The 27,824-nt window shown below is 43.9% G+C and overlaps 2 protein-coding genes across 2 annotated transcripts in view; both read left to right on the top strand.

Moving 5' to 3' along the window:
* Positions 1-27,824, top strand: part of Limch1 (LIM and calponin homology domains 1) — a 313,640-nt gene that overhangs the window by 37,993 nt on the left and 247,823 nt on the right. The gene's annotated exons all lie outside the window — the stretch shown is intronic.
* Positions 13,888-14,350, top strand: LOC119821615 (40S ribosomal protein S15a-like). The gene has a single exon (XM_038340755.1). The coding sequence runs from the start codon at positions 13,913-13,915 to the stop codon at positions 14,303-14,305; it is 393 nt and encodes a 130-aa protein (XP_038196683.1). The 5' UTR covers positions 13,888-13,912; the 3' UTR covers positions 14,306-14,350.

Genomic DNA, 27,824 nt, shown 5'->3' with positions numbered 1-27,824 from the left:
TCCATTGTGGGACTGGATTTCAACATAAATCTCAGAGGGGGCAAACTCTGTTCAGAGCACAGCAGCTCCTTGGGTATGGCCAGGGTGGTCATGTGGTTTGGCAGGTTTATCTTTCTGTCATTTGATTTACTGAGTGAGCGCCGGAAGCAGGCCTCACACAGCATCCTGTACAGAGTAGCTGTTGATAAAAGTTGTTAAGCAGATTAGATTTTCATTGAGAACAAGGGTTGAACTTTTGAGATGATGCGGGGCTAAGATAAAATCTGTAATTATTTAATAAAGAAGGTAATTATAGGATTAAGTCCGAGGAGAGATGAGACCAGAGAGAGAGTACGTTAATGATTCAGTGTATAGAACGTTCCAGCCTGTTTAGAAAGTCTTGACTAGTTTCAAGAGGGCAATTCGTTTTACTTTGCTTTTATACCATTAATTTCTTGAGTTTATTTACTTATTTATTTAGCTTTTTGACGTAACAACTCTATCAATCACTTTAACGTTCTTCTTAATAACGTCAATGTCTTTCTTTCAGGAGGGCAGTGAAGCAAACTCTCCTGGGACCAAGTCCAATGTGTCTGCCTCAGAGAAACATAGTTAACTGACATTTCCAAGGCTACTTTATGGTTCTGCTCTGACTCTAGGCAGAGCGCATGTCTTGATTTATATTTATGAAAACCCTACTTTCAGAATTGGGGTGTTTTATGATAGCTCTCTCTGTACATTACTTCAATTATTTTTTTCAGTTACTTATCTAGATTGGCTGTAGTGATGTCATTAGAAGCTTAGCATTTACTTCAGGGTCCTTGGAAGACCCAGTGGAGGTCAGCAGAGCGAACGGGAAGGGTTACCTTCTTTTCTGCACAAGGGGACAAGGTGACAGCTTGACACTCCCCTCCCGACTCACTGTGCAAGGGGTGGGTGATGGCTCTCATTAACTCAGTTTTCTTCTACCAGGAAAACTGAAGGGTTAGCTATTAATGAGGGAAATTACTGAAATGTTAAGGTTTTGGTTTTGTGGGTTGGATTCCCCCAAGGCCTCAATTTAAGAGTCCAGCAGTCAATTATAATGCCACATTGATGGTATTTTTGTCACTGAGATAACAGAATGGCTGGGTCACTGACCTTCCTTGGATGTGGTCATGATTCCAGTGAACCGGTATGGTTATGTCTTCCTTATGACGATTCCAGCAAGGACACAGGCTTAGGTTTCAGTGCGCAGCATCCTTCCAGTGTTCAAATTCTTCAGAAAGAGCGATTCAGAGTTGGCGACATTTGCTCACGAGCCAGGGACATTCTTACCAGTGTGAGAACTTGACTGTGTGTGAGCCCTGTGCTCCTAGGTTACTGTGAAGATCATAGCGGGGTGTTCTCAGGATCTCAGATATTAATTCAGGTTCAGCTGTCTGTTGGCTTCAGGTTTCCTGGGGGGGGGGGCAGCTCCACTTTCATGGTGATATATACACTTCCAACTTCCTAATTATTAGTAAACTGTGATTGGTCCTGGTCTCGATTCTTGGGATGTAGGTAAAAAGAGAGAGAGAGAGAAAATCCTTGATGAGTTTAGATTCTACACTGTGTGCTGGACTATAGATTCTACACTGTGTGCTGGACTAGTCCTGGATGAATCAATCACTGTCTCTGTATGGTTAAGGCTGATTTGGTACCCCGTGTCTCAAGGGGAATGGGCCACACTGGAACCAAAACAACAAGGTGAGGCAAAACCAGTCACAGATGTCATCCATCTTCCAGCCACCACTTGCTCTTTCCTTCCTGATTCTCGTCATGGTATCGCTTGCTGAGGAGGTCTGACTGACTGATCCTAGGGTCTAGAAGGTTGGACTATGTAAGGTTGACTCCTCCCACTCTCCCAGTTTCATGATTTAAGCTCTGGCTTACAATATTTTCTTTTTTGAAAGTTAGTCACTCAGTGGTTCTACTAAGTGAATCTAACTGAACTTAATTTTGTGCATGTATATTATATAATATATACTATTCTTTATATATTATATACACAAAATTACATAAAATATAATATATATATTATATATAGTGTTTCTGTTTTGCTTGTCTATTTTGTTTTGAGACAGGGCCTCTATGTAGTCCTGGCTCTTCTGGAGCTCTCTATGTAGAACAGGATGGCCTTGAACTCACAGAGATCCTCCTGCCCCTGCCTCCAGAGTGCTGGGGTTGAAGACGTGTCCACCACACCTGGCCAGTTTTGTATCATTTTATAAAAATGTTCTGGAAACAAACTGGGAAGCACTTCCAAAGTGCTTGTTCTTCTGCTGGTTTGGTTACATATATGAAACTGGTTTTATATCTTTTCTTTCCCTTTTAAATGTATGTGTGTGTGTGTGTGTGTGTGTGTGTGTTTATCTGTGTATGAGTGTGCATGTAGGTAGCTGTGTGTTCATGTTTTGCACAAGTGTGTGGATGCCTAGAACCCCAGGTGTCAACTTCGGGAACACTGTCCACCTCCTATGAGACAGGGTCTCATTGTTCTGGGAACTCACAAGTAGACAAGACTGGCTGATCAGTGAACCACAGGGATCCTCCCATCATCTCTGCCTCCCCAGGGCTGGGATTATAAACTCGTACCACCACATCCTGCCCTCTTGTATGGGGCCTAGGGTTTGAACTCTCTGTATGCGTATAAAGGCAAGCGTTTTCCTAGCTGAGCCATATTCCAGCACCTTGATTCCTATCTTGTCTTGCTCAACACTCTGTCCCTGGTCAGAAGTCAAATATCAGATCTGGTGAATGAGGACAGAGTGCCTGACATAGTTGTTAATGAATGTATTGAAGTGAACAAGAGCATGCTGGGCAGGTAGAGAAGACTTGTGGTGTAAGAGGCTCCGGTAATTGAAGGTTTTAGGGGCCAGTGAGACAGAGAAGGTTGGATGGGGATGCCTGATTGTGAGCCACTCTCTGCCTGAGACACATCCCTTCCAGTACAGTCTGTGTAGGTGATTTCTCTGACGCTGAAAGGATCACATGACCCCCTGAGAATGTTTTGGTGCTTTACAGCAAATCGTCTAGACTCCATCATGATCCCATATTAAGGATAAGAAGATGGAGATAGAAGAATCCAGAAACTTATTCCAGGCTTCTCTGATCATTGTGAAAACATTCGGGTGTCTATATGTAAAATGTCAGGTTTTAAGCCTTCCTCCTGGGAAACATAGGGAGATAAGGCCTAAGAATCAACTGAATTAGTTAGAGTTTCCATTGCTGGGATGAAGCCCCGTGAGCATAGCAACTGACAACAAACAGAAAGTAATTGGGCTCACGGTTTCAGGAGGTTAGAGTCCATGATGGTGCAGCAAAGGCATGGTGGCTGGAGTAGTTGAGAGCTCACATCTTGATCCACAAGCAGGAGGCAGAGAGAGCTAACTGTTGAAGGTGTAGTCTTTTAAAACCCTATCTCTAGTGACACACCTCCTAATCCATCCCCCAAAGTTCCAACAACTGGGGACCAAGTTTTCAGATACGGATGAGCCTGTGGGAGCCATTCTCATTTAAACCACACCAGTGCAGGTCGATTCTTGAGGGAATTCATGGAACCAGAGAGAGGACAGATGCACCTACAGGTGCTGCTTGCTTCTTCTGAAATAGAAACATCTTCGTTTCATTTGGCCCTTTAGAAAATGTCAGTTGGAAATCCGAGTATAGGTGGATTGTTGCAAGGGTAAAGTTACAGGCAGGGCGGTTCTTGGCTTCTAGTAACTATTGCCACAAAGCCTCCTAAATTAGTCCTGCGGTTTCTTTCCCATAAGTACCGGGCAGGAGCAGCAATTTGCTTTGGGAATTAAGGCAGTTTTGTTTAGTTGTAGCAGTCAGTGACCCAGAATCATTTGTCTGCATCTCCATCTTGATTAAAAGTATCTTTTAAAACTTGTTAGTTGCCCTGATTGGGTTATACATAGAGTACTATGGGAGATGGTGTATTTGAATTTTTGAGTTCTTATTAATTAAAATATACTTTAGAAACTTGACTTGAACTTCTGTGATGAGATCTTTAATAATGAAGTGATGCTAGGATTTGGCTTATTATTTTTTTCATGCCAGATTAAAAAACTGTAGGTAATTATATTTGACCATGTGTAAGCCTGATTTGTTGACTCATTGTATTACTCGTGAGCAGTGTAGTCTGGGGCTTTTGGTTTTGAGTCAGTTCATTAGGAAATATTTAGCCAGAAACATTTCTTGGGACTGTTCAGGCCCCAGAGTATCTGGGGATTAGTGCAGCCAATAATAAAGCATCTTCATTGTGACATTCAGACTTGAACAATCTCCTACTTCAGTGAGCCAGGCAATAAATCTGGGGACAATCAGTATGATGATGAATTTTCACTGTCAACTAGACAGGGTTTAGAATCACCATGGATACACAGGCTAGGCATCCCTATGAGGGTGTTTCCAGGAAGGTGTAACCCTTGAGTAAGGGAAACACTCCCTGAGTGTAAGCAGCTCTCTCCCAAGGTCAATTCTGGGTTGATTCAGAAGATAAAGAGGGAGGTGAGGTGAGTACTTGCTTGATACTGGGTAAATTGTTTTATCTGGTTAAACTTTTAAAATTTTTGAATATCTTTGCTATAATTAAAAAGTTGTCAATTGGGGCTGGAGAGATGGGTCAATATTAAGAGCAAACACTGCTCATGAAGAGATACTTAGCTCCTGTATTGGGTGGCTCACAACTGGCTGTAACTCCAGCTCTATGGAATCTTCTTCTGGATTCTTTGTTTCTGCACTCACTTGTGTATATCCCCCCTGCTACCTATACATAAAAATAAAGAAATATTTTTAAGAAGTTGACACTCATACCTAAATGCATATTTATTGGGGGAAAGGGAGCAATTTAGTTGGGTGTTTATTCAGAATTTGTGCTGAGATGAGCATTTGGGTGGGTCCTATAAATGATGCCATGATACAGTGACATTATATTCATCTCTTGGGAGCTCACTTCTGTCCCTTTTGGTCCAGCAGTGTAGCTAGCCCTTACAGCTACCGGGCAATTTGGAACAATGTGAAAATTGCCTGATTTGCTCATTCCAAGGGAAAATGCTAAATTAGTTTTCTTTTCACAAACCAGTTGAGTTGAATAACAGGGAGTGTCTCTGTCCTCCTCAATTTTATGAAAGCTTTTCTTCCAGATCCAACAATTTCAATTTAAATTCTTTAAAAGCAAAGGAAAAAAATTATTTGCCTTTGAATGGAGAAGAAAGAGTATTGATTTAGAAATTTCCTGAAAATGAGGTTCTAGAAGGATTTTGTATCTTAGGATACTAAAAGTCCTTTTATATAAATTGGAGAGAGACACAGACAGAGACAGAGACGGAGAGAGACTGAGAAAGGGAGGTGGGGGAGACGGAGTCAGGGCTGATTTCAGTGAGCAGCCCTAGAAGGTGAATACATTTCCATCCTATTGCCTTTTAGAAACAAGGGAGGCTGTGTCCCAAGACCCGATTGACATTGGGAGCCAGGTGCCTGCTTCCAAGATCCATAGATTACATCTTACACACTGTTGGATTCTTTGCATTCTTTGGGATAGCTTCATTTGGTTCCATTAAGACTTCCAGTCATCTCGGCTTACTCTGCTCACCCATTATGGTCTATGTTACTCCTGTTGTAGGGCCGACGGGCTTCTCCCTGCCACCACTACTGTTTGCTTCATCAATGGCCCTTCTGTGTCTGCTCTTGAAGGATCCACCACCAGACCCCTTTACATTTTGACCTGGATGCCACAGCCCTGCTCGGATGTACTTGAGTAAAATGTGGTGGGAAAGAGAACTTACTGTGTCGCTGACTGGAGCCTCTCTATCGTTGGGGGCCAGTGGCAAGTATGAGGTCCTGGATAGTTAGGGGTTCATTTTGGGTTCCTGCTTCTTCCCTGGATGGGTTTGTTATCCCAGCTTTTGTCTCTCACCATCTTCTGTCTGGTTCATCTTCTCCACACTTGTTGCAAAAGTCGAAAGAATCATTATCACTTTTGGAGCTTATTATTTGTTTGAGACAGGATTTTACTGTGTAGCCCTGGCTGGCCTGGAATTCATCATGTAGACTAGGTTAGCCTGGATCTCACAGAGGTCTGACTACCTCTGCCTCGCAAGTGACACCGTACCTGGCATAATCACAATTTTTTTTTGTTACAAGCACACAAAACCCCCACAACCGACCAACCAACAGCAAAAACAAATACCTAAACCAACCAACTAAACAAACAAAGTAGCCATCACTGATTCTCCTGTTTCTGTTGGCAAATTCTTACAGTCAGAAGATTTTTAACTATGTATGTATGTGTGTGTGTGTGTGTATGTATGTATGTATGTATGTATGTATGTATGTATTCATTCATTTATTGGTACCATGGATTCTTTAAGTTCTCTTACCAAGTCCATGGAACCCCTCACAGAACGTTAAATATGTAGAATAAGACATAGTTTCTAAAGGAGACTGGATGTCCTGGAGTAAGTGATGTAGATTTTAGAAATTTTTAATATAATATCACATATCTTCTTTTTAAAAAATCATAAAGTAACATGATTCACATTGGTTCTAAAATTTCTGTACTTTTAAACTTGTTGACAATTAAAGGTGCTTTTGATATATATATATATATATATATATATAGCAATTTGTAATATAGCAAAAATTCTTTTGTGATAGGAATATTTCTAATTATTACTGTGGTTTAGAAATACTACCACATATTAAAATTCAGTCAGATTTAGTACAATCAAAATGAAGTTTCTCCCCTTTCAAGTTCATGGACACCAGCCACACCTACAGACCAACCTTGTTAACCTGTAATGCTCAAGTGACCTACTTTTCTAATCATTTTCCTGGTCTGTGGTGCTGTGGGATAATGCTCTTGTATTCTGTAAAGATTTGTCACTCATATTGGTTTAATAAAACTGATTGGCCAGTAGCCAGGTAGAAAGTATAGGCGGGGCAACCAGACTAGGAAAATTCTGGGAAGAAGAAAGGTCAGAGGCAGTCACAATTCTGACACAGAGGAAGAAAGATGAAAATGCTGCACTGAAAAAAGGTACCAAGCCACATAGCTAAACATAGACAAGAATTATGGGTTAGTTTAAGTTGTAAGAGCTAGTTAGTAATAAGCCTGAGCTAATAGGCCAACCAATTTATAATTAGTATAAGCCTTTGTGTGTTTCTTTGGAACTGAAGGACTGCAGCACCAGGAAGGACAGAAACTTCAGCCTACACTGTGGCCCCTGTCTGCCTAGGACATGGGTACCGCCTTCTCTTTCCATCTCATTTTGCTGATCTTTGGCTTCTCCATGGCCAGACCCTTTATCTGTGTCCCAAACTCACACTAATTTCAGTCTGCAGTCCCATCCATTCTGTTTGTAGATATATATTCAGCCAGAGACATTCCCTATCATCCAAAGATCTTTTTTTTTTAATACCCCAGGTACGACTCACGATCTTCCCACACCCAGCCCTTAAATATATTTGTAAAACATTTTTGGAGGATGCAAACCTTTTACTTAATACATTTTCCCCCCTTGAGAGAGGAAGAAGATCAACATTATTCACCCATCTTTCTATGTATTTACCCACCGATTTTTCCTATTTACTCATGATCAGCCATGACCCAGGAGACCTAACTTTTGGGATTGTGGTAGAGAAATGCTGCGTGACTGTGGGCCTCCTCTTACCTAACTGTAGGAGAAATTTAAACTAAGTTGTATAAAATCTAGTGAAAGATATGTGCGAGCGAGGAAATCATGATGAAGACGACGACGTGAAACGGGAAAAATGGACATCAAGGTTTTCCCATGCATCAGCCATTCCTGTATGTACTTTAGGTTCGTTCGTTGAATCCTCAGAAAACTCTTTAAGGTAGGGACTATTATGGAAGGACATAGGAGATGACCCTGTGTCCTTTAATATAATATTGTAATGTGATAGTCCCTGCACTAAAAGATGTATCTAAATGTCCTCAGGCTGGGGTTTGACCCCAAGCAGTCTGGCTCCAGAGCCGATGTTCTTAAATTACTGGGTTTTATACTTGGGATAATAGAGAGATGATGTGCACAAGACCTCTTATATTGAACTCCTCTGTTGGTCGTCTGGCGTTTTAACTTGTCATGGCCAAAATTACCATTAAAGCTTACCAGCCAAATGCTGTTTTGCATTTTATCAGCAAATCCCTGCCCTGGTGAAAGAGACTGTCAAATTTGCTAGTCCTGTCTCCCTGATTGGTTGTGATCTCACTGTGTGATTCTGATTGACAGCTGTACTGCCCGCTCCTGTGGTCTGCCAGCTGCTGACACCCTCAGCCTACAGAAAGAAAGTGCAGCAGCCCTGGAAAAGATCGCAGGGAATGACAGTGAGCAGCGACAACAGTGACCCCTAAGCCCACAGTGTTTGTGTTTTTCCCAGCTTGAGACGGTCACCCCACGAGTTCTCATGCTCAGTTATGTGTTGGCATCTGGAAAGGACAGCAGTGATTTATTGGGTACCACTTGAAGATTTCATATGGAGGCTGCTTTTCAACCAACTAATTTTAAGCGTGTCCAAGAAAAAGACCAGTTGAAAACGCAGGGATACTAAGAAATGAAATATAATTATGTACCGAAGATATCTGGCAGCTGTGGTCCTAGGTGTGGAATTGCATATCTCAATCCCCACTTTTCATGTTTGAAGATTTTTAGATAGTCCAGGATCTAGGAAGGTTACTTAAGGATATTAAGTTGCTGTGAGATTTTGTAACCATAAGGGGAAACAGAGGTAAAATGGGAGGCTCTAAAGTTTTTATTTTTAGGGCAGTATTTTAAAAAACAGTGTGGTAATATGTTAGCCTGGGTCTTGGATGTTGGGCGAGGGAGAAGCTCTTTTGTGTGTGTTGGTCCTGCTATATGCTGTTAAGATAATGAGATAGCAGTGGGGAAATGAGAATAGACTGAGCTGCGAGAGGCCATGGCACCTGAGAATGAACCGGCATGACCTATATACCCTTCTGGATTCAGGAATGCCCAATCTTTTCCCTTTGGTCAAACTGGTGGCCAGAAGTTAAATATTTACCCTGAAAAAAAGATGTAAAGGAGAGTGATGGTCTGGTGGGGGCAGAGTGGCCTTTGGTTTTTTTTTTTTTTTAAATGTAGTAAGATGTTGGGGTATATATTTGCCTTATAATTACTTCATTGAACCTGAACTGGAATTCACTAACCCAGTCTGCACGGTGTTCTGGGAGGTGAGATATCCGGGTTCTGATAAATGCCAAATTCTGTTCTTCCTTTGCATATCAATACTATTTATTTCCTCTTAGTGACTATTTTAAATTATAAAACTATAAAGATAAGTATTTTACTAAATAAGACATGTAGACTTAATAAGGGGTGGGCAATTGGGGTGGGCGCAGGAAAAATCTGGCCAAATGGTATGAAGTATTGTGGACTGGTGTGGGAAGTCCTTCTGTATATGTGTTGCTTTTGTTGGTTAATAAAGAAGCTGCTTTCAGCCAATGGCTTAACAGAATATAGCCAGGCTGGAAGAGATATATATAGAGAGAGTAGGTAGAGTCAAGGAGGTGCCATGTAGCCACCAGAGGGGAAAGGTACAAGCTGCCAGTAGGCCACGAGCCTCATAGTAAAATATAAAATAATGGAAATGGGTTAATTCTAGGTATAACAGCTAGCTAGCAATATACTTAAGTGCTTGGCCAAGGAGCAATTTAATTAATACAGTTTCTGTGTGGTTATTTTGAGTCTGGGCAGTTGGGAATGAACAAGCAACTTCTGCCAACAGTGAACCTTGAAGAATCATCTGAACTATAAGTTTTCTGAAAAATGTCAATGATGTACCAGAAAAAAAAGACAAATGGCAAGATAATAACACTTATAGATTACTTACCCTGGCCTAGGGCTGAATGTGTATCTCAGTGGGGTGACATTCGTCTAGCCTGTGCAAACATTCATCTAGCCTGGGCAAACTCCTGGGTTCATTCTGTCCCGAGTACCTAAAACAAAAATCTTGGGGGCTGTGAGCATCTCCACAGCATGGTTATTTTTGTTGTGGGTGGCAGAGACCGAGGTTGTTCCCACATGGTGACCTCAAGCTGGAGGAGGATAAATGAGGTTTTACGAAAAGACTAGGAGAGGTTCCTGCGGTTTATCAGAAGGAAGCGGTTGAGGAAGGAGATGGATAGCTGGTGCTGGGTTTCCCTGCAGATCCCTCCAGGGCTGGCTGGGGCCATGCCTCCCTCCTTCCTGGTAGAATGGGAAATATCATTAGAGGGTAATAAATACATTTAGTTTAAACTTCAGCTCCTTATGTTTATATGAGGAAAAAAATAGATTACAGATTTATAGTAACTCATTCCTCCAAGTATCTGGAGTGACTGAAAAAACTAATGACGTCTATTATTCATTCTAACAGGGTGGGGGAGGCAGGAAGAGGATGTGTTTGGACCACACGGGACTACAAATAGTGTGAACTCACAATGGCTGACAGATGCCCGCAGACTCACAATGGCTGACAGATGCCCACAGACTCTTCCTTCTGCCTTCTGTCTCACCTTGACTTAACAACATTGGCCATAGAGGGGTTCTCACCATGAGAGCAGGTTTGGGAGCGGTGACCACTTGCATGCCACAAAGAAAAGATGATGTTGAATCAAAAAGCACATTATCTCAGCCCCGCTACAAAACTCAATTTCCTCTTAACTTCTCATGCTCTGTGAAACAGACTTATAAGCCCCTAATGCCTGACTATTTTCAGTGCAGTGATTAGAGTCAGATGTTTAGATACACTTGGCTAATGTGCCTTGACTTGGCCTTGGCCAAGACCGTAAATCCGTATGTCAGAGACTGGGAGATTGCCATTTTTGTTATGAATATAAATTATGCTGGCTATGGAGCCTGATGTAAAGCTATGCATTATGTTTCTGTGTCAACTAGTCATTGTGGCAGCTCTTGTTTGATGCTGACCCTGATTATCTAACGTCAGGACTATGAAGCACAATGCAGGATGCCAAAGTAAAGTTCACATGTCAGCCTCCAATTTGCAAAGGTTGGAATCTTGTGCTTTAAGACAACTTAAGCCACACAGTTGCTTCACTGATTTTTATAGAAGGTTGTATACCGTTTGCATGTGTCACATCTTTAAAAAGTTATTGGTCAAGTGCTAAGTACAATTAGGGTGATTAGAACATGGACTCGGGGACTGTCCCTTATATTCTAGTTTCATTTCTGTTGCTGTGATAAAATATCCTGACCAAAAAAGTGGCTTAGAGAGAAAGCTGTCTCAGCTGCGGGAGCTTGAGACAGCTGTCCCATCACATCCACGGACAAGAACAGAGAGAAATGAAGGCATATCTGGTTCCTTGCACTCAGCGCAAGTTCTTTGGTTTTATACAGTTAAGATATCCCTATCTAGGGCATGCTGCTGCCCACAGTGGGCTGGTCCTCTCATATCAATGAACTTAAGACAGTCCTCCATAGACATGCTCACAGGCCTGCCCAGTGCAGACGGTCCCGCCCAGTGCAGACGGCCCCGCCCAGTGCAGACGGCCCCGCCCAGTGCAGACTATCCCACCCAGTACAGATGCTCCCACCAAGTGCAGATGCTCCCACCAGTGCAGACAGTCCCTACCCAGTGCAGACAGTCCCTACCCAGTGCAGACAGTCCCTACCCAGTGCAGACAGTCCCTACCCAGTGCAGACAGTCCCTACCCAGTGCAGACAGTCTCATCCAGTGCAGACGGTCCTGTCCAGTGCAGACGGTCCTGCCCAGTGCAGATGATCCCACCCAGTACAGACGGTCCCACCCGGTATAGACTTTGATTCTCTTTGGGGCAAAGATAGTCGCTCAGTTCCTGCTTAAAAGTGGACATTTGACACAGAGGTTGGAGTATTTCTTCTTTTCTTTTCTGCCTCCCACCCTTTGTCTTGTTTCCTGCATCTCAGCAGTTCACTTGTACTTGTCTTACTTTGGCCATATATGTGAGGCTAGGTGATATTTTAGCTGGTAAGTGACGCGGTATCTGATCTTATCAAGGGGAAAGAAAGACTGAGCTGTCTGGCCAGCTAATGCCTTTCCGTTTGACAGCCGCCTTAACATGCAGACGCCTTGGTTCTAGGTCTTATGGAAGTTATAAAATTTAATTAAACCTGTCACCTTTCCCATTCAGCTGGACTGAGAAAGGGCTTGACCTGGGAAGCAGCCAGCATCTGGCCTGGGCCGATGGGCAGCTGCCGCCATGTGCAGCACTGTGAGCAAGTCTAGAGTCTCTCATTGAGAGTTGGCATGCATGTAAAGACACCAGCTATCACCACAACAACCATATATCCCTCTCAGAGCAAGTGGTGTTGCTCAAGCCATCTGGTCAACCAACCTCCCAGTCCTGGGATTCTAATCCCATCTCCACTACAGAAAGCTTTTGTCATCACAGAATGTTCTCACATTCACTGGTACAGATGTTTGCTGGTGTGTGTGGTCAGCCAGCCAAATTCCAGTTTGAAAATGATGCTTGTGACAATGGGACTCTGTCTACTCAGGCTTTTAAAGGACTGTGCAGTGGGGGCGGGGCGCACAGAGAGAAGCATGCTGCAGAGGAACAATACAAGTGGGGCAGATGAGTGACTTCCAACCGGGGAGAAAACATGCATTTTAACAGGGATTTCTTCCCTCCCTCCCTCCCTCCCTCCCTCCCTCCCTCCCTCTCTCTTTCCCTCCATTTTTCTTCCCTTTTTCCTCCTCGCTTCCTATCTTCTCCCTATCATTTCCTTTCCCATTTCCTTGCATAGTCTTTCCTTTCTTACCAGCTTTGACCCCCTCCATCCCCTCTCTTCTCTTCTTTCCTCCCTTCCCTCCCCTTCCTTAATACTTAAATGCCATCATTTGATATCGTTAACACCAAGTATAAAGCATCCAACTAGTTCTAGTCTGGAAAGTTCCTTTGGCCTAAAGAAATTCACCTTATAGTGGAGAAAGTTGTATAATTAACTCATTTAAAAAGAACTTCAGAGGCCAACAAGATGGCTCAGTAGATAAAATCATTATCTACTGATTATCTACATAACCTGGTAACTGAGTTCAATTCTTGGGGACCATGTAAAAAAAGACAGGTGTGGTGCTGTGCACTTGTAAACCCAACTCATACAGTGAGATGGGAGTCAGAGACAGGAGAATCATGGGGAAGCTCATGGGCCAACTAGGCTGGGGTATGTGGCAAGGTCTCAACAAAGTGGAAGAGAGAACCAGCTTCCAAAAGTCATCCTCTGACCTCCATGGTTGCACGGTTGTCTTCATGTGCCTGCATTCACATACCCCTCCCCCATAAATAAGGGGCTGGGGAGATGACTCAGTAGTTAAAAGCCCTTACTGGTCTTGTAGAGGACCTGAGTTCAGTTCCCAGTACCCATTAGTGGCTTACAGCTGTCTGTAACTCCGATTCTCTTGGCCTCTGTGGGCTCCTGCACATTTGTGGGATGCATATTTTCATGCCACCACACACATGTACACATGATTTTTTAAAAAATCAATTAAGTGTTAAAAAAATTCAGACACTATTGAATGCTATGCACAAAACTAAGCACGATTGTGTGGTGGGAGAGGGAGCAGACAGGTGAGACGTGCTGATGGACAGTTTGCTGCTTTTCCATCAGGTGCCTGGGAAGGCCGGCTGGGGAACTGACTTTTCAGTCCAGACCCAAATGAAGAGAAATTGTGTAGTTCCTGGTAACTAGGCCTGGGAACTCGCACTTTCCAGGGTGGCCATAGCTTCCAGGCAGGGGGATGACTCCTTTCTCAGGGAGGCTGGATTTAATGGAGGCAACATGCAGGAATTTCTAGAAGCCCTTTGGTATCCAGTAGCCTTAAATTATGATAGGGCGCCCATAACTCCGTGCGTTCGGCCCTCTTTCCGCCATCTTCCTGCGCCGCCACCATGGTGCGCATGAACGTCCTGGCTGATGCTCTCAAGAGCATCAACAATGCAGAGAAGAGAGGCAAACGCCAGGTCCTCATCAGGCCCTGCTCCAAAGTCATCGTTCGGTTCCTAACCGTGATGATGAAGCACGGTTACATTGGTGAGTTTGAAATCATTGACGACCACAGAGCTGGGAAGATAGTTGTGAACCTCACAGACAGGTTGAACAAGTGTGGAGTGATAAGCCCTAGATTTGATGTGCAACTCAAAGACCTAGAAAAATGGCAGAACAATCTGCTCCCGTCCCGTCAGTTCGGCTTCATTGTACTGACCACCTCAGCTGGCATCATGGACCATGAAGAGGCAAGACGAAAGCACACAGGAGGGAAAATCCTGGGATTCTTTTTCTAGAGATGTAAACATAAATAAAAAGCCTTTATGGACTGTGAAAAAAAATTATGATAGGGCATCGCAAATGTATTCCCCTTCATTTTTCCTTCCTTCCTCCCTTCCTTCCTTCCTTCCTTCCTTCCTTCCTTCCTTCCTTCCTTCCTCCCTCCCTCTGTCCCTCCCTCCCTCAGTCCCTCCCTCCTTCCCTTCCTCCTTTCTTTTCTTCTTTCTTTCCTTCTTTCTCTCCCCCCTCTCTCTTTCTTTCTTGTTGAAGTTGTCATATCATCGTCTAGCTCTGAAAGATAAAATAAGGTGCCTGTGAGGACCATAGTTTGGATTTAGAGTATAGGACTAACAAGATGGGGGCAGAATCCCGCCTTGCCTGTGGAGATGACCAGAGAGGTTAATTATGATGCCTTCCTTGCCAGCTCTGCTTTAGTAGTTGGCTGGAACTTGTTGTTTGATGGATGAGTTTCAGGTAGGGCTTCACTGTAGGAACCATGCCTCAGGTTAACTCAGCCCAATTCCTCTCTCCCCCAAAACAATATGTAGGCAGCTTTGAGGCAGGGCCAATGCACATGCCTCAGGGGGCTCTTGAGACATATGCACACACCTGGCAGGCCCAGTGCTGAATTCTTCAGTTCTGCACTGTGGAGCAGAGAAGAAATGGCCTTGGCCGGCAAAGGTTTGACAGCAGGTGTTAGCCTGTGGCTGCCAAGGGCTGCAGGATAGCATGATTCCTCATCGCAAGAATGCTTTACAAAGCATGTTTTAGTGCATGTGGGCCAGTTGGAATATAGTCTTACTGGTTGGTTATATTACAGACTTCATTTCGAAACCACATCAAGATTTACCCTAGCAATATGACAACGACGGATCTCATGATTGTGTAGGATTTCTGCCATGATCTGGATCTCCAGGACTAGCAGTAACTTTGGGGACTGTAAGTGCTATCCCAAGAATGGTATCCCCATTAATACTGAGTAACACATAACTTATAAATCGTGTGTGAAAGGTATTTAAGTCCTTAGCAGTAAAGCCACATGCTACTACTTTTAATATTGTTTTCCCTGCTTCACAAAGGGGGAACGGAGGTACGTAGCAGTTAGTATTAAATTATGATAAATGAGGTTATTTTGGCATTTTTGTTATGTTACCAGACCTTTTATTTCTGGTGCCCAATTTTATACAGAACTTGGAAAGCATAACATTGAAAATGGCATCTCCAATATAACGATGAAGTGAGCATTTTTTTTTGTGAGGCCAACCTATGAATGATATGATTATCAATTAAGCTGTGGCACGAACATCATGAGGAGCCTTTTCTCTTCTACAGCAAAACTATAAACTCCTCTCAGTGATGCTTTCCTTCATTATAGGAAACTTCCCTCTGCGAATTGCCTGAAGCATTGGAATTATTTTATTTTCCACTGAATGCCGAAGGTCAAAGTATCTTAAAAATATTTAATTATTTAAGGCCTTTAAAAAGATGGAGACATAATGTCATACTATTAATAACCCTTTCTCCCCAGAGAATGAGCTGCTCACTAGTGGTGGGGATAGCTGTGAGGAAAACCCGTCAGGAAAATGATACACCTGCCCGGAGTGAAAGGAACTCCTGCTCAGACTTGCTCTGAATGGGGGAGGGAGGGCAGGGCGTGGAATATGGCAACCTGGAGTCACCTGCAGTCAGCCACTGTTCTTTAAAGGACAAAGCAACAGGAAGTGCTCTGTGACCCGAATAAGAACTCAAAGCCTCCAAGACTCAGAATTCTGATATTGACAGTAAAGTTGGGGACTGGGATGTAGCCCAGCGTCAGAGGCTTTCATTTTCAGCACCGCACAAATAACCAGCAAATAAAATACGAAAATCAAGACATGCACAGTCCTTACCGTGCAAGTGTTTATTACTGTTTTCTGAAGTGAACTGTTGACCACTAAATGTCTGACACCCAACAGATGGGATTCTTGCTGCCCCAGAGGTGGGAGGCTGTCACCCTCTCCTACACTGAGTGAGTGAAGAACTGCAGAACTTAAATTCCGTCCTCACGGCTGCATGTGCGGCAGTGCAGCTGAGATTCAAGTCTGATTTCTCCTTCCCAGGGCATGCACTTGTAATTAAAGTTATTAACCTAGGCTGTGTGACTGACTGAATACTTTGACAGTTAATTTTTTAAAAACATTTTATTCATTATCTATACAGTGTTCTGCCTGCATGTATGTCTACACACCAGAAGAGGGCACCAGATCTCATTACAGATGGTTGTAAGCCACCATGTAGTTGCTGAGAATTGAACTCAGGACCTCTGGAAGAGCAGTAAGGGCTCTTAACCTCTGAGCCATCTCTCCAGCCCATGATAGATAAATGTCAACTTACATAATGAATTATTTGAGAAGGGAGCCTCAACTGAGGAATAATCTACGCCAGGTTGGATGTGTGTAGTAAGTCTGTGGGGAGCTGATGTGACTGCTAACTGATGTAGAAGGGTCCACCCGGCCGTGGGCCACACCATCCTAGCCAGGTGATCCTGAACTAAAAAGCTATCTTAACATAAGCTACCCTTAAAGCTAGCTAGCAAGCATCCTCCATGGTTTCTGTTGTACCTCCTAGGCTGTGAACTGAGTTTCTTGGTTGGAGTCAACACTGTGTGGGATAGCAGTCAGGCAGGCCTGCTTTCAAGTTCCTGCCTTGAGCTTCTGCTGTGACACTGGGTTTCCACAACGCTGGGCTGTGATCTAGGGCTGTAAGCTAAAATAAACCCATTTCTCCCGTGTTGCTTCTGGTTAGGTTGTTTTAGCACAGCAACAGAAACTAGAACAGTTGTCGTTAATTCTTTTTTTGTTGTTTGTTTGTTTGCTTTTTTCAAGGCAGGGTTTCTCTTTCTCTGTGTAACAGTCCTGTTTTGGAATTCGATTTGTGTAGACCAGGCTGACCTCAGATTCACAGAGATGTGCCTGTCTCTGCCTCCTGAGTGCTTGGATTAAAGGCATGCGCCACCACCGCCCAGCTGGTCGTTAATTCTTTAATTCATTAATTCTTCTGGCTTTTATAGACTCCCATACTCAAGCCTACTAGGTCATTACTTTGCCTTTCTTTCCTCTGTTTCCTTGTCTACAGAGTGAGAGGAAGAGACTTGTGTTTTTTGTTTGGGACGTATGTGCTGTCCATGAGCTGAAACACACCAAGTGCTTGTTGTAATGGCTGGCACACAGCATATGCACCAGAACGTTGGCTATTAGTGGTATTAGGAACCACTGCGGTTTATGGATTCTGTACCATTATCTCCTGCCAGGGTTCCATTTGGTCTCTGTTTTGGCTAAAACTGGCTTATGTGTACTCATCATCCTCACTTTGCCTGCTTTCTATCCCTTTCTCCCCACCCACCCCCTTCTGCAGCAGACAACAGAATTGCAAACTGAGGGGATGTAAGGCTCAGGTCAGCATATTCACTTATATAACACAATCTGTACAGACTAGATTAACTCTTCTAAACTGAGAAAATTCTGAATATGAAGCATGTCTGCACCCGAGGGTTTCAGTTGAATGTGATAGATGTAATTTGAACAGTCAGAAAAAAAGTATCTTAAATCAAGTGCAGCACATTTTGTGTTTGACACATTGTTAGATTTCACATAAAGTAAGAACAACATTTGAGCTATTAAGCAAGTGCACCGAGACGAAACCATCTTCCTTTCCCTGAGGGGCTTTGCTTTAGTCCATCCCATCCTGTTTTGTACCAGAGACTCTTGGATAAATGGTGTCCAAACTTTTCAAAGCCTTGCTGTCTGGGACCGAGAGAGAGAGAGAGAGAGAGAGAGGGAGGGAGGGAGGGAGGGAGGGAGGGAGGGAGGGAGGGAGGGAGGGAGGGAGATGGATAGATGGAGGGAGGGAGGGAGGGTGGGAGGGAGGGAGAGAGAGAGAGAGAGAGAGAGAGAGAGGGAGGGAGGGAGGGAGGGAGGGAGGGTGGGAGGGAGGGAGAGAGAGAGAGAGAGAGAGAGAACTGTAGATAGACATGCTTCTACTGGGTGCTGTGATTAGCTCAGTCTGGGGCAGTTTTGAGTGCATGAGAATGGATAAGTCCTGGGGAAAGCTGTGTGTTTAACATGAGGGGTACTGGAGTGGCTTGGTGGAGAGACAAAGAAGAGAAGTTAGGAGAAGTGACATAGCCTAGGCATCTGGGTTGCAGTTAAAGGTGGCGGGGCTGGCTCGTGGGTCAGGATGTCCTGGGAGTGGCGTTCTGAGCCTCAGAATAATTACAACTGTTAGCGAGGTCTCCTTTCTCCTGTCCCCTCTTCCTATCCCTCTGACAGGATTACCTAAGATGTCTCTTATGATCTGTAAAGAAAAAAAGCACTTTCACTAATTAACCCTGTGCCCATGACATCGGGTTTCCTGTTTCAATTTTTGGAGTTGATGATGTTTCTCCCTTCTCTCTCTGTCTCTCTCTCTCAGGTCATGTGACCATGTTGACAATCTAAGCAATCATGGTGATCTTTAGTCTTCGTCTTGTTTAGCATATAAGGCAAAAATCAAATTAAGGCCCTTTGAACATATGCCAAACACCTAGCCTCATACCAGGCAAATAACAAGTGCTTTGAATTGCCAGGTGAGACAGTGTGGTGACCCATAGCTCCAACCCCAGCATTCAGGAGGCTGACAGAGCAGGAGAATCATGAGTTTAAAAGCAGCCTGGGCTAGATTGTGAGTTCTAGGCCAACCCAGGCTGGCAGTGAGACCCTTTTCTCAAGAAACTGTGGCCTTGGGGGAAGAGCAGTTGGATGGAAGAACCCAGGTAGAAGTTCAGAGTGTTCTCCTAGATTCTTTTTGACTGTTTAATCTTGTAATGGATCCAAGGATCCTTATCTGAAATACATTGCATATTTCAGAATTTCCCAGATTTATAAAAATTGGTGCACAACGTGTAACATATTGTGTAACCTTTTCCATAGTGGTGCCCCATATTCAAACACCCTGGGTGATACTTTTAGGAATGAAATATACAAATGCAGGCATTGGACAGTTGTGACAATACATGAAGCCTTGGGTTAGTTCAAGTTAGATTTTCAGAGATTTTATTGTTTATTTTGAGATGGGAGGGCGTGGGTCTCACTAATGCAGCCCTGTCTGGTCTGGAACTTTCTCAGACTCAGAAATTCACCTGCCTTTGCCTCGCTAGTGCTGTGATTACAGGTGGCTTGCTGTGGGGCTTTTGAACAGTGGGTGAGGAATGATAGACCACAGTAGAGCTTTGTAGATTCTTCTGGCTTATGCCACCATTAGGTGTTACCAGTTTGCCTTCCAAAACCAAAAAAAAAAAACCAACAACAATAACACAAAAGAAAAACAAACCAAAACAAAACCTGGATTTGTCTGGGTTAGATGGGGTGGTGGACAGTTGATAGCATCGTTCATCTTCTGTTTCCTGCAGGAAATCTGCACTTCTAGTGCCACAGGCAAGGAAGGAAGCAGAGGAAAATCCATCTTGGGTTTCCCTCTGGGTGTCTCTGTCGGATCCTGATTAGGCTTTTCAACTGTAAAAATAATTCTTCTTGGTCACCAACTTTCTCAGTCACCTTCCTGGTCCCTTTCTTTAATCACTGCTCAGAGAGTGTGACGTTGCTAATTGCCTGGCAGAAATGGATCCTTAAATCAAGAACACAATCTGTATTTTTTTTTTCCTGAACATAAAAAGATAACAGTAACACAGCATGAAGAGTAATTTGTTTTAATATGCAGAGATAATAACAGCTTTGGATGGCTCCATGTTGGCAAAGGGACCTTGACCACACAAGCTGATTCTTGTCTGTTTCTTATTTCCTGCCTCACCGTCTTCATCCCCATCCCTGCTTTGCAGTGTACCCTAAAAGCCTCTTCCTTATCTCTTCCTTATGCCTCATCTCTGTTGCCTGCTTTCTTTGTTGACTGCCATGTCTAGGGGTGGGGTAAGACAAAGACAGGATGTCTTCAAACTAATGGCAATCCTCCTGCCTCCGCAGTGTTGGGATTAAAGCATGTACCCAGTGACCTACCTGCCTACTGTTTTCCCCCAATTATACTTGCTATTAGATGCCATTTTTTTTTTTTTTTACAGATCCGGGGGTGTTGACCTGGATCCTCAGCTGCCCATTGCTGAAAACAGTTACTAAGCAAAATCAATGGCCTTGGACTTCATTGTTTATGTTACAAGTTTTTCTATTTGGAGTCTGCTCACATAGGCAGATGCTTGAATTTCTAGTCTCATTGCTCTTTGGAGCCCTTGGGTTGCTGGGTAACCAAATGCTGGATGTACAGGATGCTGTAGCCGTGAAAGAGTATTTTAATGCATGTGAACAAGTATTTATCCGAAACCGAGGCTGCTTCTAACTTCATGCGATTCTTAGTTTGTGCATGTGCGTGTGTGTGAGTGTGATTTTGTGTGTGTGTGTATGTGTTTGTGTGTGTGTGTGTGTGTGTAAGAGAGAGAAGTATTTGCCTACATTCTTCCTAATCATAGTGGTAGGCTTTTATAGTCATGTTGGTGTATCATAGGAGATGTTAGTGAAATTTAGTGTGGGCTTTAGCCCGACAGTTTCCCATTATGAATAGTATATGTTTAGAGTAACTCACGTCTCAATCTTTTGAAGGTTCCATGCCTTGTGGAAGAACTATCTGGAAGCAATTGTTTTCTGTTTGGAGCTAACTAGCCCAGCATGCACAACTGCTGTATCCACCCAGGCTGTCGTTTCCTACCAGGGACTCTCCCTCTTGGACTTTGGCTTGGCATGGACACACTATTGCTCCGAAGAGCCACCCCATTCCTGAGTCCACTTCGATAGGTCTTTGTAAACAAACTTCTCGAGCTTTGTTGAAATGAGTGGAAAAATCTAGGTCATTCTGTTTATGGTTTACGGCTATTGAGCTCTTGATGTTGGCTTCCCTTTCATCTGAAATATTCATCAGAGGTGAAGTGCTAAGTAAGGAACACAGCTGTTGGTACACCTGGCACACAGAGTGGCACCTGCTGGAAGTTTCTGGTGAAGTCCTTGTTAACTCTTAACTCCCCATGGGTGGAGATGTGGCCTCACAGGTTGAATTCTCTGGAACGTTTGGAATTGCAGATGTTCCACATTTTAGGTTTTGGTACGGCTGCATACACATACATATCCTGTGTGTGTGTGTGTGTGTATGTGTGTGTTTACATGTTTACATGGGTGTGTGCATATATGTGCACGTGCATGTAGAAGCCAGAGGTTGACATTGTGTATTACTCTCTGCCTTAAGTTTAAAGACAGGTCTTTCACTGAATCTGGATCTCATCAATTGAGCTAGATTGAGTGAGTTCCAGGGCCTGTTCTCTTAATTCCTCAATGCTGAAGTTACACCATTTGGTCAGGCTTTTGACATGGCTACCAGGAAACCATACTCAGGTTCTCATGCTTGCCCCACGAGAGACATCTCCTCAGCCCCTTCACATGAGGATAAGACCCGAGTGTGAACACAAATATATATACATATACATATATATGCAGAATATAATTTTATATACCTTAAAGTATTCTGTGCATGAGACAAAGTTTGCTTATCGCAGATGACAGAGTCCAAGTGGACCCCTTTTCATTTGGGGGCACCAAATAAGCTGTGTGCCATGCTGCCGACATCTGAATGTGACCTGTCATAGGTGACCAGGAGTGCCGTTCTACCCTAGTGTTGTCATGGACACACTCAGAAAGTTTCAGGCCTTCAAACATTTTGGATACTTGGATGGAAGGCATTCAGCTTTTGTTAGTCTTTAATTCCAAGAGCCTGACACAATTCTTGGACATAGGAAGAGACACACAATTAATGACACAGGTCTTGGGCAAAGGAAGAGACACGCCACTCATGTTGGGTGAGTGGGTAAATGAATGAACACCCAGTGCCCAGAGAAAAGTGACTGGATGTCAGTCATTTTACATCTGAGCATTTCTTGGAAAGTTAGGAGGGGGAGCTGTTTAGTTTTTTATTTTCAGAATGTCTATTGCTTTTCCTGCCCCTTGCCCCCTTCTTTCAGAAGCTGTCGAGGGGCTGCCCTGTCTGCATGCTTCATTTCTTCTCTCTCACAGGAAGGCAGGATCATGTGTCCATTTAAGCACCACATAGAATTTGTCCCCAAGCTCTCCCGTGATGGATTTTGTTTTCTCTCTGCCCCTTGGGTCTAGAGAACGGGCAGTTTATATTTATCAGTCTGCAAGGTCATTTCCTCCCTCCTGCCCCACTGCCTGTCCTAGGCAAGAAGTCAGTTGGTCCCATGCAGTGATCACCCCTTGGGTCAGACAGTTCTGGAAGGCTGTGTGTGTTCATTTCCTTGAAGACGTGGACTGTAATGCATTTGAAAGCAGGGCAGCCGGGGTCTGTCTTAGCGTATTAGTGTAGGTTGTTTATTTTTCTTCATTTTCACAGAGTAGCATTTGCTGGGAGACCTTTGTGCCCCTGCTCATGCAAACCCTGAGTTATGAAAATACATAACAAAAAATAAAACAGAAGCCGGACTGGAGGTTATCTTACCCAAACAGGACTTCTTCCTCCTTTAGATTGTACAAACAAACTCATTCCCTAGTTAGGGTGCAATCAATCATTCTGATGAATTCAGCATGAGCCTTGCTTTGTCTTTAACGCAGACTGCATTGTCTAGTCCTGGGGAGGGGCAGGGGGTGTCTCTGCTCTGTTTCTTGTCTTGTTTGCTCACCAAATGGTGAGTCCTCTTGGAGGAAAAGAATAGCTGACCGGTTTCCTTTTCCTTCCATGTATTCAGCCGTTGTAAGGGCAGAAGTCATCTCTACAATGTGTTGTGGGGGGATAATAAACAGTTTTCTTTGGGTGGTCTTAGCAGAGTTTAACAGATTATTCTGGAACTGAGATCCTTGAAAATGACTTTTAAGGCTGGGCAGAGGTGGTGCATGCCTTTACTCCTAGAACTCCAGAGGCAGAGGCAGGCGGATCTCAGTGAGTTTGTGACCAGCCTAGTCTACAAAGGGAGTTCTAGGACAGCGAAGGCTGTTAACACAGAGAAACCCTGTAAGGCCTCCCTGGGAAGTCAACTAAGTCCGGTCCTATCATCTCCCTGAGGTAGAACCAAGCACACACACACACACACACACACACACACACACACACACACACACACACGACTTTTGAAATGGGGAAAATGCGACCTTTCTAATCTTCAAAAGAGGGAATGCAGCAGTAGAGAGAGGCATTGGGCCAGTGAAGAATGGACACAGGGCCAGAGACTTTGTGTAAGTCACTTACACTATGTAGCCTTTGTGTGATGACCTCCCCTGGGTTATTGTGATTAATGAGTTAATATCTCTGGGGGGTGTAGAATGGCACCTGGCGCATGCTAAGCACCATCAATAGTGTTCGTTAATCAATGGACGAGAGATAGAAGCAGGAAAATGTCAGGAGGGATTAGGGTCAAGAAGTCCCAGAGAGATGTTGTGGGAATGGCTCAGTGGATAAACCCTCAGCTGCACAAGTGTGAGGAATGCAGTTTGGGTGCCCAGCTCCCATGTAAAAGCCAGGCAGGTGTGGTGGCCACCTGGAGTTCTAGCACTCTGGAGGCAGCAACAGGCAGTGCCCGGGACAAGCTGGCTAGTTAGATGAACTGGAATCAGTGAGCTCTGAGTGCAGTGAGGGAGCTTGCTTCAACAAATAGTTGATGTCAACTTGGAGCATCTTAGTGTGCCTAAGAATGAGTGTGTGTGTGTGTGTGTGTGTGTCCCAACCCCACAAATACACACAAACACACAGAAGGGAGGAAACCAATTTGGGAGTGCCCAACCCTAACCGTTAGACCACCAGGGAGAATCACAAGACCAATTGAAATGGCAGCAGATGATCGGAGGTGATAGAAAAAGCAGAGAAAGCAGGTTTAAGACCAAAAGCTGGACAATAAATCTCCCCATTTGGAGATGTTCCACCCAACACCCTCTCTAATCTGTAAATGGAGATTGACTCAGTGTTTCTCTCTGTCTCTTTCTGTGTGTGTATGAATGTATGTGTATAAATGTGTGTGTGTACATGTGTGGAAATTAGAGGTCGACACTGGTATCTTCCTCAATTGCTTCTCCAGCTTATCTTTTGAGGCAGAAGCTCTCATTAAACCCCGCGCTCACCAGCTGATGAAGGCTGGCCAGCAAATCCTAGGTGTCCACCTGTACCGGCTCAGCTGTCCTGAGATTACAGTCGTGTGCTGCTGATGCCTTTCCCTCTGGGGTGCTGAGAGTCTCAACTCGGGTTCTCATGCGTGTGCAGTAAGCCCTTGACTGACACGGCTTAGCAGTCTTTGAAGTGGGTTTCACTCCAGAAATCCACGGACTTCTGACTCCCATTTTTCCTAGAATGCTAGGTGATGGCTTTAGGTAGGATCCAGGACAGAGGAAAGAGTCCTACCTGCTCCTGTGTCATTTCCTGATTGGGAGATATGAGAGCATCGTTGTCTCAGCTGACACTGTGTGTGTGTGGGAACGGACTTGCCTCATGAAGAAAGGGGCTCACCACTGACTGAAGGCTCGCTGGGTTTTGCTCTGTGTTCGGTTCCCTTCCCAAATATTTGGTTCCATTTCCTACTTGTTTCCCAAGCATCTCCCTTTTCAAGTTGCAGGACGAAGGGCCTCATTGTTTAAAATAAGTCTGCTTGGGTAGGAAGTCAGTGGTGCACGGTGACATAAATAGCAGTCATAAATCCCCCAGATGGGCTCCAGCAGCCCAGGGGGTGCGAGTGGCTGGGCTGAACCCCTCCTTCTCCCCCCCCCCAGTCGATAATGTATTTTTGACATCAGAGTCTGTCTTCACGGCAGTTTCTTGAGTCTGTGTTTTTGTTTGTGTGTTTGCTTTGCCATTCTTACTCTCCTCCTGGACTCTTTTAATGTTTCTCTTTTACAAAGCAGCCTTGGTCCCCACCCACGCTTCGTTTCTGGTGCTCTGACCCACAGGGTACTTGAATATAAATTTACTTGTGTTTAGTTATTGAGTGAAGACCGCTCATGTCAGACTAGATACTTAATTTTCTGGTGTAAGGCGTGCAGCAGACTGTTTTGTGGGTTTTAGATTTTAGTTACCTTTTGAGTGGTGAAGCTGACAGCAGTGGTGTTGAGCAGCCTGATGGTGTTCACTACGTTTATATGATGTTTGTCTCCAGCTGTGGTAGGCAGTGTCCTCACATTTGGGCTTTGGAGGAGTTATGAAAAGAGTGTGATGATGTCAGTTGTGTGGGCGCTGCACCTGCACTGCTCAGATTTTCTCTTCTTGATTTGTCTTCCTTAAGATTTCATTGAGAGGTTCTCATGTGTGTGTGTGTGTGTGTGTCTTGCTGTGTGTGTATACCTGTTTGTGTGTGAGGGTACATATGCGTGTGTGTGCACCTGTATGTGGAAGCTAGAGATCAATCTTGGATGTTGTTCCTCGGTCATCATCAACCAGCTTGGTTTCTGAGACAATATGATTTGAATAAGAATGGTCCCATAGACTCACGTGTTTGGATGCTTGGCCCATCAGGAGTGGCACTAGTGGGAAGTGTGCTTTTTGAAGGAGGTGCATCTCCATGGAGGCGGACTTTGAGATCTCCTACGCGCCAGCGACACCTTTGGAGACACAGTCTCCTTCTATTGCCCGAGGATCGAGATGTAGAACTCTCAGCTCCTTCTCTAGCACCGTGTCTGTCTGCGTGGCACCATGTCCTGCCATGATGATAGTGGACTATACCTCTGAAGCAGTAAGCCAGCTAAATGTTTTCCTTTATAAGAGTTGCTGTGGTCATGGTATCTCTTCACAACAATAGAAACCCTAACCAAGACAGACAGGCTCTCTCCCTGGGGCCTGGGAATTGCTGATTAGGCTAAGTTAGCTGACTAGTAAGCTCCAAGGATCAACCTTTGTCTTTGCTTTCCCAGCCCTGAGATTATAAGTACATGGCACCTCACCCCCCCTTTTTTTTTCATTTGTGGGTATTGGATATTTGAACTCTGTTGCTCATACTTGCATGATAAAAACTTAATCAATTAAGTGATTGCTGTGTGAATCCCATCAGTCAATAACCTTTAAGATACTGGCACACTCTGGGCGTGGCCAGATGCACTATATAAACAGATGTAGAACCATGCGTGGCCTCTTGGCTGCTTGATTTGGTTCCTGTTCCCCACCGGTGCGGAGGACTATTGACTGTGGGTCTACCTCTAAATAAAGAACCCTTTATTATACTCCATTCTGAGCTAATGTGGGACTACTTTATTGTAGTCGCCTACAAGTGATCTCCCCAGTTTCAGAGGTTTTCTTTTGTTTTCAGAGTCTCATGTAGCCCAGTTGGGCCGTGATTTCCCATCTCTACCTCCCAAGTGCTGGGACTATAGGCATGTGCCATGCCATGCCTGGTTTTGGGGATGCTGGGGTTGAATTCAAGGAATTGTACACCCTAAGCAAGCATTCAACTGAACAGCATCTCCAGCTCTCTTATACAGAGTTTCTAAATATGTCAGTCAGCATGTGGTTTGCTGTGCTGCAGTAACCAACAGTACCCAAACCTTATCTATTGAAAACTACAAAGTGTTTCATTTTCTTTTCTGTTTAAAGCGCCTGTACTCCATGTCCATTGAAGGGTGACTCCCATTAAAGGCTCACTTGTGAATTCAGTTACAGAGTCTGCCCTACCTGGACTGTTGTTAGTTACCATGGTGAAGTAAAGGAAAGGAGACTCCGAGTCATGCACTCTACATTGTGAGTAATCCTGGGAGTAATCCAGTTGCTACTCATGCTCATTGGCTAGTAAAACAAATCAAGCCTGTTAAAGGCTCCTGCATAGCTTCAGGTGGGCTGGAAGCACAGCTCCGTCCTAATCTTGGAAGGAGAGTTGGAAATAATTGGTGAGCAGCCTAATGTCTGCTCCAGACTCCAGAGTTGAGTGGCCCAGCCAGTAAGCAGAATGCAGTGTGGACTGAGAGAGATTAAAATTTTGAGAGACAACTTTAAGAATTGCAAAAATATAATGTCAAAGCTAAGCAGTTTATGAACTACTTATCTCTGTATTTTTTAAAGTTTATAAGCCATTTCCCTTTATAGTTTCCTTAGCATTCATTTCTCAAGTTTTGTAATTATCTTAACAGAAGTTACACAAAGCTAGTAAATCACATTCAAAATTTAAATCCTTAAGAAACAACTTTGCATGGTGTTCCTTGAATCTTTGTATACAAAATACACCATCTGTATGTTTGTGTGTGTTTGTGTGTGTTTGTGTGTGTGTGTGTTGCCACGAATTATTAGCTCTCTGAAAACTGAGTGTGTCTAAAGAAAATAACATTTATTTCATGCTGTCTTAAAACTCAGACAGAATTCTATTGAAAGCCAATGTGTTTTCTGGTTGCTTCCCTGCTTTGTGTTTAAGTGCTGAAGTTGGAAATAAACAGGCATGATAGTTTCATCACGTAAAGTGTAGCAATTCTACATAATGTGCCAGTAAGTCCATCACTTACAACATCACTCTTGCATGTGTCTGGAGTCGGCACAACCTTCTCAACAGCAGCTCAGTGT

This window comes from Arvicola amphibius, chromosome 1, assembly GCF_903992535.2.
Source record: "Arvicola amphibius chromosome 1, mArvAmp1.2, whole genome shotgun sequence".
Classification (NCBI taxonomy): Eukaryota; Metazoa; Chordata; class Mammalia; order Rodentia; family Cricetidae; genus Arvicola; species Arvicola amphibius.
This window is presented reverse-complemented; position numbering and strand designations above follow the sequence as displayed.